Source organism: Podarcis tiliguerta (genome assembly GCF_965153285.1).
Source record: "Podarcis tiliguerta genome assembly, chromosome: 2".
Taxonomy (NCBI): domain Eukaryota; kingdom Metazoa; phylum Chordata; class Lepidosauria; order Squamata; family Lacertidae; genus Podarcis; species Podarcis tiliguerta.
In genome coordinates this window covers 482443-494874 of record NC_139535.1, presented here as the reverse complement: position 1 = coordinate 494874, position 12432 = coordinate 482443, and the positions used below count along the sequence as shown (strand labels likewise).

At 48.6% G+C, this 12432-nt stretch overlaps 1 protein-coding gene across 4 annotated transcripts; it reads left to right on the top strand.

Annotated features, from left to right (window-relative positions):
- The first annotated feature begins 3119 nt into the window (after positions 1 to 3119).
- Positions 3120 to 11597, top strand: LOC310670342 (uncharacterized protein). Of its 4 annotated transcripts, XR_014507561.1 has the most exons (8): positions 3120 to 3580; positions 4747 to 5237; positions 5450 to 5531; positions 5802 to 5884; positions 8493 to 8619; positions 9568 to 10116; positions 10537 to 11060; positions 11405 to 11597. XR_014507561.1 is itself a non-coding variant. In XM_083425547.1 (7 exons), the coding sequence occupies exons 2-7, from the start codon at positions 4836 to 4838 to the stop codon at positions 10716 to 10718; spliced, it is 1425 nt and encodes a 474-aa protein (XP_083281673.1). In that variant the 5' UTR covers positions 3120 to 4475; positions 4747 to 4835; the 3' UTR covers positions 10719 to 11597. The 4 variants fall into 4 exon arrangements, 3 of the variants coding, with proteins under 3 accessions (XP_083281673.1, XP_083281672.1, XP_083281671.1); XM_083425547.1 differs by having other exon boundaries at positions 3120 to 4475; positions 10537 to 11597; XM_083425546.1 differs by having other exon boundaries at positions 3123 to 5237; positions 9568 to 11597.
- The last annotated feature ends 835 nt before the right edge of the window (positions 11598 to 12432 follow it).

Below are 12432 nucleotides of genomic sequence, written 5' to 3'. Positions count from 1 at the left end.
CGGGGGGGGGGCGAGTTTGCAGGAGCTCCACTCATCATTTGCGTCTGTAACCTGAGGTACCACTGTATTCCAAAAAGAAGGGAAAGAGACAACACACACAGAGAGAGCCGCTACCTGCGCTGCATCTGCAATATTTTCCTTTGTTTTACTTAATGGGTGTAACGTGGAGGTCAAGGGAGGGACAGGGACAAACCTGATACTCAGGTGTCCGCCAGAAAACTCCAAGTTTGTCACACACACCCTGGGAGATGAAGAGAAAGGGATGCTACTTACAGCCTGCCCATGTTGTCAATGAAAAGATCCCACCCTCCTATCTAAAGTAACTATCTAAAATGCCCACCCAAGCCTAAATCTGACCCCAACCCCAACTCCTGCCCTAAGTCTATACCTAACGCCCGCCCTAACCCTACACTTAACCCTAACTACTCCTCTACGTAAAAAATAAAAATATACAAACTATATACAGAATACGCACAGACGTGCACAAAGATATAAAACAAAAAACAAAAATATTAAAATAAGGAACAAAAATAAAATAAAATAAAATAAAAGTGTTAAAAGAAAAGAACAAAAGAAAATCAAAATAAACAAATAAAATAAAAGTAATAAATGAAATCAAAATCAAAATAAGAAAATGAAAAAAGAACAAATCACTAATCCTCCGCTTACTCTCCGCCAACTGCCACCTGTCTGCTCTCTCCTCTGACCTCTCCTCACTAACCCACATTTGCCTGCCAGTCAGTGGCTTCTAAAGGAGAAGCAAGAGATGTCACCAAGGAGGGCCGGTCCTTGTCACCGTGGCAACCCCCCCCCCCCAGGACCTGGCCCCTCCTGAGTGGTGATGATCCTCTGTCAGAACTCGGAAGCACCTGCTGTTCCGCCTGCAAAATGCTCTAATCCCAAACTCTCTAGCCCCACAACTGGCTCTGCCACGAGAAGTCCTTTTGTTTCTAAAGTGCTTGGGGGCTCTCTGTTTCTACACTTGCTGCGGGGGCTTAATAATATCACTAGCCATCTGCACTCTGTGAATTAAGCAGGGCATGGATTTGCAAGCATTTGTAACTTCTGCCACATAATTTCCAGGTGGAACTCAAATCGGGAGAGAAAAGGGTATATGCAGCCTGCTCTTTCCATGTGGGGGCCACATTTTGTGGTGCATGCAAGTTTAATGGTGGGCCATAACATTAAAGGGACGCGGGTGGCGCTGTGGGTTAAACCGGTGGCGCTGTGGGTTAAACCACAGAGCCTAGGACTTGCTGATCAGAACGTCGGCGGTTCGAATCCCCGTGACCGGGTGAGCTCCCGTTGCTCGGTCCCTGCTCCTGCCAACCTAGCAGTTGGAAAGCATGTCAAAGTGCAAGTAGATAAATAGGTACCGCTCCGGAGGGAAGGTAAACAGCGTTTCCGTGCACTGCTCTGGTTCGCCAGAAGCGGCTTAGTCCTGCTGGCCACATGACCTGGAAGCTGTATGCCAGCTCCCTCGGCCAGTAAAGCGAGATGAGCGCCGCAACCCCAGAGTCGGCCACAACTGGACCTAATGGTCAGCGGTCCCTTTATAACATTAAAGTCAGATGCGTGGGGGACCTGTCTGGCCTAAGTGGGGAAAGGAACCATCAAATTAGCTCATAAAACCTCTCTGGCATGGGAGCACATGAATTCCAGAGCCATGGGCACATGAATGCTTCACAGTCTGTTGTTTTTCTGCGGAATTCACATTTGGAAATATGCCGAGTCGCAAGGAGCACATACCTGCTTCTTTCCAAAGGAAAATTTATTCTAAAATAAATGAACAAGTCCTCAAAGAGGCAGGCCTGTTCCAGTCCCCACCTCAGATAGTCTCAAAGGGCGAGGAAGCCAGTGCAAATTTATCAGCAATTTCAGCAGACGTTGTGTCTGAAGAGTGCAGCAGCTACCTTTGGGCTGACCAAAATTCTGGCACCTTGGCTGAATGTCCTGGAGCATGCGCAGAAATCCTTGACCTCCAAGGGGGATGTAGCATTTCAAAGACTGCAGGGCAAATGTGCTCCTGAGCATATGCAGAATCCTTTTCCTCTGGTGAGGTGTGGGGAACCTTTGCCCCCCCCCCCCCAACTCTTGCTAGACTGCAACTCCCGTCAACTCCAGCAAGCAGGAGTTCAGCAACATCGGGAGGGCCAGAGGTTCCCCACACCTGAGCTAGAGACTGCGCAGGTATCTGTGGATTGTGGAGTCCCATAATTCGCCTTAGGTGTATTTTTTCATGGATGTTTGTGACTTCACCTGCCTGATGCTGCATAGAAGGTGACCTAGGATGAGATGGCTGGCAGGTACTCATGCTGTGGCCTGACTGACTTGCCTGCACAGTAAACGGGAGATGAGTTCTCAGTGTGTAATCTTATGACAGTGAAGAACTGCTGCTTAGCAAGAGATTTGGGGAAGTTGCTCCCGTTCTTCTACCACGGCGGTACCACGAAACAGTGGATGTGTGTTTTTTTTGCTTCTGCCTACAGACAAAAACGTGGTGTAGAGTATCATGGTGTTTTTATTTTGTTTCAATATAAAAATCATATGAATCCATGAGGATCCATGTTTTTGCGGTGCTGCAGCCGGCAAAGTGTTGGATCGACGTTTTTTATAGTCCGGTCTGTAGGCGGGCCTTCCAGGTGTGAGTTGACACTGGATTTGTTGGGAGTTATTTTTTAAAAAGGGGAGGATCCATGAGGATCCGTGGAGATCCGCCTTTAACCCAGACCCTTTTATACCCTAAACCACACTGTGCCCCCCCCCGAAACCCCTCCCTCCCTCCCCGGAGACAAAGCGCCCCCCCCACTCCGATGCCCCGCACCAGAAAGACCGTTGGCGGGACGCTTCTCCTTTTGGGGGGTGAGTCGAGGGGTCACTCTGCAGCCCTTGTCCCCCCCGGACCCCCCCCCCCGCCCCGACAGGGCAAAAGATGAAGAGGGGACTCCCTAATTTGGGGGGGGTCCCCCATAGAGACGCTGAGCAGCCCCCTTCTCCCCCATGCACCCCAAGAGAGGATCCCAGGAGGGAAACTGAGGCAGCAGGCAGAGGAGAAAGAAAAAAAGACCCCCAGCCCCCCCCCCGGGAGGGGCTTCTGCTCCGAAGGACCTCCCCCCCCCTGATTTCCTGGCCTTTCTAGGAATGCAGCTCAGTGCCTTTTAACCCTTGGCGTGCCGAGCGCAGCCCGCTCTGTCCCCTCTTCTCTCCGCGTTATCCCAGTCTTAAGCAGGTAGAACTCAAAGATGCTGAATTTGGGGCGGGGGGGGGGCGGGACCTGCTCTGTGCCTCGGCTAGAAAAAACGAGGAGCAGGAAACCCCATCCTAGAATTAACAGCTGTTGAGAAAAGGATCCGGTCCCGTTTCTGGCCCAAGGGAGAGAATAGTTCACAGCGCCGGCGGGGGGGGGGGGGGGGAGACACCTCTCTGGGGGGGGTCTCACCTGGTTCCCCCGGACGGGAGAGAGAGAAAGCGGGTGCCCTTGGTTCGCCAAGGGTTAAAGGGAGCGGAGCTACAAGGGAGGGGCCCTCAGAGCAGAAGCCTCCCCACCCATGTCTCTGCTCTGCCAAGGATGCGCAACTCGGTGAGCCTCTTCTGTTTCCTGCCATGGGGTGCTTTGGGGAGAAGGGGGGTCCCAGGACTGCAAGGGAGGATGGGGGGGGCAGGTTCAACCTATGCATAGGGGGGCCCTCCAAGTCGAGGAGTAGAGGGCGTTAAGCATAATGCTGAAATGGGAATGTTGACTTACGTTAAATGACCTTTCCTCTGGCCCAGTTGGCTCTCGTGGAATTGGCCAGGTAAGAATCTGGCCCTTAGAACAAAGCAGTGGGGACCCCACTCATCTGTCTGCAGCACTTTGGAGGTTCCTGGTCTGCCCCGCAGAGGACCTTAAGGTCCATGAATAACCATAGTTTAGAGGTCTCGGGCCCTAAGGAAGTCAGAGTATCCTCCACCAGGGCCAAGGCCTTCTCAGTGATGGCTCCGACCTGGTGGAACACTCTGTCCCAGGAGACCAGGGCCCTGCAGCATTTTACTTCCTCCCGCAGGGCCTGTAAAGACAGAGCAATTCCGCCTGGCTTTCAATTTGAACCTGGGCTGATCTTTTGTTCCTCTTCCTTCCCTCCCCTTCCCCTTTTATGAAGATCACCCGCTCCGAGACCCCACAGCTAATTCTCCCCTGGTCTCCTCGCTGGCCCAAGTAGGACTAATTCAGCCAGCTAGCCCTGGGGATCATCTAATGTTTATTGGATGGATTTCCCCCCAAATTGATTTTTGAATTCTGAATTTATTGTTATTCACGTTTTATACTGTACTTTATGCTGGTTTTTTGTTGCATCAATTAAGTGTTTTAAATTTGTTGTTAGCCTCCCTGAGCCCAGTTTTCTGAACCGGGAAGGGCAGGGTATAAATAAAAAATTATTATGCTGCAAAATGAAACCGAAGCAGGGAAGAAACAGGCAGTCCAGCCCTGATTCCTAGTAAGTCTTATCCACACATGCTCAGGTAACCTCTTTCTTCTAGTGCAGGCACGTCCCAACAGGTAGATCGTGATCTATCGGTAGATCACTGGAGGTCTGTGGTGGATCACTGGCTTCCCACAAAGAACCTCAACAAATTTGCCCCAACAAAAAAAGGGGGGTAAATCACTGCCAGTTTTTAACTTTGTGTAGATCGCAGTCCCTTGGGAGTTGGCCATCCCTGATTAGCAGTTCATCAGTTTTCTAACAGAATTATGGATTCGCTTTGTAGGATTTGTGAGCACCTCTAAATCAGACAGAACGTGGCAGAAGATTCCGTCTGATTCCTTCTGATCTCTTGGAGGCTTCCTGAGAGCACAGATGGATGAGCAAGACTCAGCTGGTCCTGAAGCAGGAAGAGACCGTGATATGCAGACTGGGAGGAGTGGGGGATTCTGGGAAAACTCCATGCAAAGGATCCTGGGAGAGGAGGACACTCTCTACTCAGATGTGCAGAGCCAGAAGGTCAGGCAGTTCTGCTACCAGGAGGCTGAAGGACCCCGAGAAGTTTGCAGCCGACTCTACTGCCTGGCCCATCAATGGCTGAAGCCAGAAAGGCACACGAAAGCTGAGATGCTGGACCTGGTGATCTTGGAGCAGTTCCTGGCTGTCCTTCCACCTGAGATGGAGAGCTGGGTGAGGGAATGTGGAGCGGAGACCAGTTCCCAGGCGGTGGCCCTGGCCGAAGGTTTCCTCCTGAGTCAGGCAGAGGAGAGGAAGCAGGCAGAGAGAAAGCAGGTGAGAGAGACTTTCCTCTGGATGCTCCCACGGGGCTGCAAAGAGGAGGGGGAGTCTCTCCAAAGACTCTACTAAGGGCCCCTTTTTTGGAATGCATGCAAGGAACGAGATCTGATACCTGTCAGGTTTTTGCTTCTGTCATTCTTTTTCTGACCCTTCTCCCCGTTCTCTGTTTTGAATCCTTGTTGCTCTTTCAGATAAAGAATCTGTTAGCAGAAATGGACATTGATTCCTGGGAGGCAGAGAGGACTCCGTTGGAGACCAGAGAGAAGCCACCGGGTAAGGAGGCAGTTATTTCTCTCTTTGGTCACATTCTGTTGATGTTCAAAATAATCCAGGGGTTATTTTCATCTTTTGGGGGGAGGCACAGGGGGTCAAGAGCCCAGAGGAAATATTTTTACACAAAGAAAATATGAAATATTTACAGACATCCACATGCACCACGCACGTGAGACTTTTTTTAATGTCCATCTTTAGTTGGAGATGCAGTCCTGAACCTCAGAGAGAAGCAGCCATTCATGGCTTCCCACTTCCCTTTGTCTCTGGCAGGTGACAGGATGATGCCCACAAGACCTCCTCATATGTCTTTTCATGGTGCCGAAGAGGAAGCAGCGGCTATGGAAGCAGATCAGGTAGGGGGCATGAGACTTGTGGGGAGAGAGGCTGAGGGCTGGGGCTGGCAAGAGTGACTCCTTCCACCTCCTGCTTTCTGTCAAAGGTGCCCTGAAAAAAGGTGGCAAATGACATTATGTGCTCAGAATAAGGTCTAAACCACTGAGCCTCTTGCGTTTGCCGATCAGAAGGTTGGCAGTTCGAATCCCCGTGACGGGGTGAGCTCTCGTTGCTCGGTCCCTGCTCCTGCCAACCTAGCAGTTCAAAAGCACGTCAAAGTGCAAGTAGATAAATAGGTACCACTCCAGTGGGAAGGTAAACAGCGTTTCTGTGAGCTATTCTGTTCGCCAGAAGCGGCTTATTCATGCTGGCCACATGACCCGGAAGCTGTGCGCCGGCTCCCTTGGCCAGTAAAGCGAGATGAGCGCCGCAACCCCAGAGTCGGCCACGACTGGACATAACAGTCAGAGGTCCCTTTACCTTCCCTTAGAACAGCGGTTCTCAACCTGCGGGTCCCCAGATGTTGTTGGACTACAACTCCCATCATCCCTGAGCTCTGGCCTTGCTAGCTAAGGGTGATGGGAGTTGTAGTTCAACAACATCTGGGGACCCGCAGGTTGAGAAAGGCTGCTCTAACGGGAAGTAAAATAACTTGGTTTAACTGTATACAGTTGGAGGAATGGACAAAGAAATTGGTAAGGGAAAATAAGGAATGTCGAGAATATACAAAATTCAAAAAGGTGATTATAAAAAAGGAAAGATGTAGAAAATTATAAAAGGGGAAACCAGTGAAATTTACAAAATGGTGGTAGAATCGGAAGATCAGAAAGATCAACTAAAAGGGGTGTGTGAAAAGGAGTTAACAGGTCAGATAAATAGTCAGAGCTTGGGGAAAACATGGGAGAAACATCCTCTGAAAAGGATATCTATAAGAAAATAACTATACTGTAAGGTAGTACAGTGGTACCTCGCAAGACGAATGCCTCGGAAGACAAAAAGCTCGCAAGACAAAAGAGTTTTCCGTTTTCTGAGTTGCTTCGCAAGATGGGATTTCCCTATGGGCTTGCTTCGCAAGACGTTCCGTCTTGCGACTTTTTTTTAAAGCCGTCAATGCATTCCTATGGGAAACCATCAATACACAGCGGTGCTTCGCAAGACGAAAAAACTCGCAGAACGAATTAATTACGTCTTGCGAGGCACCTCTGTATGGAGGTGGTAGTAACAGCAGTAAGACTAAATAAAATAGACAACAAACATTTGGTGTTATGTTGGAGGGGATATCAGGAAACTGGGACATATATTCAGATGTGGTGGGGCTGTAAATTTGTACAAAATGTTTAGCAAAGGGTGTTGAAGGTGATAAGAGAAATGGCAGGGTTAAGACTGAATGAAAGTCCAGAAATACCATTGCTATAAATCTACGATAAGGTTAAATGTATGCAAGCTATGAAGGACTTAATCACAAATTTGTTGCAAGAATTATCATAGCTAGGAAATGGAAAGAAACAAGGTGGATTTCAAATAGTAGAATGGTATAAAGAAGTGTGGAATATAGCAATTAATGGTAAATTAATGTTTGCTGTCAAAGTAAGAAGTGGAATGTGGAAGAGAATTTATTTTGAATTCAGAACCAGTGAAGGCGGTGAAGGTCCTGTGTGAGGGTCTGGAGGTGGTTGGAGGATGGATGGCGGCTAATGGATTGAGGTTGAATCCTGACAAGACAGAAGTACTGGTTTTGGGGGAGGGGCGGGCAGGTGTGGAGGATTCCCTGGTCCTGAATGGGGCAACTGTGCCCCTGAAGGACCAGGTGCGCAGCCTGGGAGTCATTCTGGACTCACAGCTGTCCATGGAGGCGCAGGTTAACTCTGCGTCCAGGGCATCTGTCTACCAGCTCCATCTGGTACGCAGGCTGAGACCCTCCCTGCCCGCAGACTGTCTGGCCAGAGTGGTGCATGCTCTAGTTATCTCCCGCTTGGACTACTGCAATGCGCTTCATGTGGGGCTACCTTAGAAGGTGACCCGGAAACTACAACAAATCCGGAATGCGGCAGCTAGACTGGTGACTGGGAGAGGCCGCCGAGACCATATAACGCTGGTCTTGAAAGACCTACATTGGCTCCCAGTACGTTTCCAAGCACAATTCAAAGTGTTGGTGCTGACCTTTAGAGCCCTAAACGGCCTCGGTCCAGTATACCTGAAGGAGCGTCTTCACCCCCATCGTTCTGCCCGGACACTGAGGTCCAGCGCCAAGGGTTTTCTGGCAGTTCCCTGACTATGAGAAGCCAAGTTACAGGAAACCAGGCAGAGGACCTTCTCAGTAGTGGCGCCTGCCCTGTGGAACGCCCTCCCACCAGATGTCAAAGAGAAAAATAACTACCAAACTTTTAGGAGACATCTGAATGCAGCCCTGTTCATGGAAGCTTTTAATGTTTAATAGCTTATTGTATTTTAGTGTTCTGTTGGAAGCCGCCCAGAGTGGCTGGGGAAACCCAACCAGATGGGCGGGGTAGAAATAATAAGTTGTTGTTATTACTGTTATTATTGTTATTATTACTACTACTTTGTTAAAAAATCACTATAAATAAAAAAATCACAATAAAATGCACAACAATTCCCTCTTTCTTTTAGGGTCCGGTGTGTTTTGATGCTGTCGCTGTCCATTTCACAGACGAGGAATGGGCGTTGCTGGATCCTGACCAGAGAGCTCTGCATAAGGAGGTCATGGAGGGAAATTATGGGATCCTGGTCTCTCTAGGTAAGGCTCCCTGCTAGATCGTAATATCTGTTTTTAAACTCCAAGCGTATCTCTATCTGATGAACCTCCAATGTTTTGATGGAGCTCAACAGGACAACCTACAGCACCTGGAATTCTCACACCCCCATGGAGAGCTATTGCCTGGTTCACCTGCGAGTATTGTTCCTCCAGTTACGGCTTTTTCAACCACGATCAGACTTGTCTGAACTCACCGTGCCTTTTTAAATGTAGGAGTGGTTTGGGAGATCGAGGTAGCTTCTGCCAGGTGGTTTTTTTTTGTTTTTGTTTTTTGTTTTGCTTCTGTCCGTTTTCAAAGGAGATGACTGACCTTGGAGATGGACGGGATTCCATGAATGGGCCAAACAAAATCCATCCCAGGAAAGGACCAGGCTTTTAGAATCTCAGGTTCCCCTAAGTATGTAAGTTAATACCAGTCAACAAAGGCAGTGAACTCTGTAGTAAGGTCTCACGTCTAACTCTCTTCAGCTCGTCCTCTTTCACAAGCATTCATTAGCATCGTTCTAGAATTACAGAAGGGATGTGGGTGGCGCTGTGGGTTAAACCACAGAGCCTAAGACTTGCCGATCAGAAGGTTGGCGGTTCGAATCCCCGCAATGGGGTGAGCTCCCATTGCTCAGTCCCTGCTCCTGCCAACCTAGCAGTTCGAAAGCACGTCAAAGTGCAAGTAGATAAATAGGTACTGCTCCGGCGGGAAGGGAAACGGCGTTTCCGTGTGCTGCTCTGGTGCACCAGAAGCGGCTTAGTCATGCTGGTCACATGACCCGGAAGCTGTACGCTGGCTCCCTCGCCCAATACAGCGAGATGAGCGCCACAACCCCAGAGTTGGTCATGACTGGACCTAATGGTCAGGGGTCCCTTTACCTTTACCTAGAATTACAGATTCCATCTCTTCCTGAGGCTCTAATTAGCTTCTTTCCTTGTTTGTAGGTAATGATGAATTAGAAATGAAGAACGAAGGAGAAATCCACACAGAGGAGAAGCCTTATCGATATTTGGAGTGTGAAGAGAGCTCCAGTCAGAGCTCCGATTTCACTTCTCATCAAATAAATCCCATTGGGAAGAAACCCTATCAGTGCTTGGAATGTGGAACGTGTTTCAGTCAGAGGGCCCATCTCACTTCCCATCATCGAATTCACACAGGAGAGAAACCGTATCAGTGCTTAGAATGTGGAAAGAGCTTCACTCGCAACGAAAGTCTCACTTGCCATCAGAGAAGTCACACAGGTGAGAAACCCTTTCAGTGTTTGGAATGTGGGAAGAGCTTCACTCGGAAGGAAAGTCTCACTTCTCATAAGAGAATCCACAGTGGGGAAAAACCTTACCAGTGCTTGGAATGTGGAAAGAGCTTCCACGCAGGCACAAACTTCCGTCAACATCAGAGAATTCACTGTGGGGAGAAACCATTTCAATGCCAAGTGTGTGGAAAGAGCTTCATTAGGAAAAAAGATCTCTCTTTCCATCAAATAATTCATACAGGTGAGAAATCCTATCATTGCTTGGAGTGCGGAAGGAGCTTCACCTGGAAGAAAAGTTTCATTTCCCATCAAAGAATTCATACCGGGGAGAAACCACATAAGTGCCTGGACTGTGGAAAGAGCTACAGTAAGAGGGCTAATCTCATGACCCACCAGAGAATTCACAGTGGCGAGAAACTGCACCAATGCTTAGAGTGCGGACGGAGCTTCACCTGGAAGGAAAATCTCACCTCTCATCAAATAATTCATACAGGGGAGAAACCCTTTCAGTGCCTGGAATGTGGGAAGAGCTTCAGTAAGAGAGTCAATTTAACGGCCCATCAAAAAACTCACAGCGGAGAGAAACCTCATCAATGCTTAGAGTGCGGAAGGAGCTTCACCTGGAAGAAAAGTCTCACTTCCCACCAAAGAATTCATACAGGTGAGAAGCCCTATCAGTGCCTGGACTGCGGAAAGAGCTTCAGTCAGAGCGCCCATCTCTTGGTCCATCGGAGAATTCATTCAGGGAGGAAACCCTATCAGTGCTTGGAATGCGGAAAGACCTTCAGTCAGAGCGCCCATCTCACTGCCCATCAAAGAACTCACCACAAGGTGAAGCCATAGCAACGGTTGTCTTTAGGAAACTTTAATTATCATGCAAGTGAGGCTTGCAACGGCGTTCTTGGTCTTCGGCCCCCCAGCAAAGAAGTTGATCGTGCCTCTCAAGACCGTTGAATGCACACTTGACATCCGATTGAGAAGCAATTCATGTATTTCCACCTCGAAAGCCACCAAGTTGCAAATTTGTGGTGCTCCTGACCACCGCTGTCATCTTCAGCATAACCAGGATGATAGTGGTGTTAGCTTCAAGCTCTTCCTGGAGTCTGCTGAACACACACAGGACACTTCTCAGAAAAGCCACAAGTTTCATGCTTTCCTCTGCAAGAAGGTTTAGTCAAGAATTCCGTTGCTGCCATTCTCTGTCTAATAATTGACAGAGGACGGCAGCAATGGAACAACTCCAGGAGTAGCGTCGGACACCCTTTCCCAGGCCATGTGGACAGAGCCCCAGATCTTGACCAGAGGGACATTTTTGTCAGGGGCTCGCATATATTCCTCAAGTAGGTGACCCTGTTCTCCTTCTGTCCCAGTGTTAACTGAGAGAGTTTGTCACAATGGATGAGGTGTTTATGAAACTGTGCTGGATGCTTGCATGGTCTCTTGCCCAAGGCCTTGCTTCTCTCTTCACATAAGGCCTTGCGCACCACACACTGTCAGTTCTAACACTCCCAAGAAGTCTTCTCCTCCAGATTTTGAAACGTGCAACTTTTGTCTATATAACTTTAGCCTGTGTGTATTCTGCCTACAAAACTATCCCCTGCGGTCCGTCCGTCCCCAGCTATTACTGAATGTGAAGGTCTCTGTTGTAACATTAGAACAGGTTACAATATGCTTGGAAGGTTCCTTTATTATTCTTATTAAAGATTTTCTTAATTTAAAAAAGTGTTTGCAATGTCTCTCTCTCATATTCCCCCCCCCCCCCATGTAACATTTTTACAAATTGGTTTCATTTGTTGAGACATTAGGGAAAAAAGGGGGAAAGAGGTGGAGGGGGGGAGATGGGTGGGGGTGGAGTCTGGTGGCGATGTTTCTATTTTACTTACTATATGTGGGGTTTTGTGTCAGCGTCGCTTGTGCACAGTGCTCTTAGAATCATAGAATCATAGAGTTGGAAGAGACCACAAGGGCCGCTGTCAAACAGCTCTTACTGTCAGGAAGTTCTTCCTAATGTTTAGGTGGAATCTTCTTTCTTGTAGTTTGGATCCATTGCTCCGTGTCCGCTTCTCTGGAGCAGCAGAAAACAACCTTTCTCCCTCCTCCATGTGACATCCTTTTATATATTTGAACATGGCTATCATATCACCCCTTCACCTCCTCTTCTCCAGGCTAAACATGCCCAGCTCCCTTAGCCAATCCTCATAAGGCATCGTTTCCAGGCCTTTGACCATTTTGGTTGCCCTCCTCTGGACACGTTCCAGTTTGTCAGTGTCCTTCTTGAACTGTGGTGCCCAGAACTGGACGCAGTACTCCAGGTGAGGTCTGACCAGAGCAGAATATAAACTCCTAGCCATCATGAACTCCCTTTCCTTTAGTATTACTCTCCATGGGATCTCACCCAGCACTTCCCTAAGTTTTATGAAGTCGGCTTTCTTAAAGTCAATAAATTGAGTCCTAGTATGCTTGGCTGCTCCTTTCCGCTGTATAGTAAACTTCAGAAGAGCATGATCGCTCGCGCCTAGTGATCCTTCCACTAACCAGGTCATCAACATTGGTTATA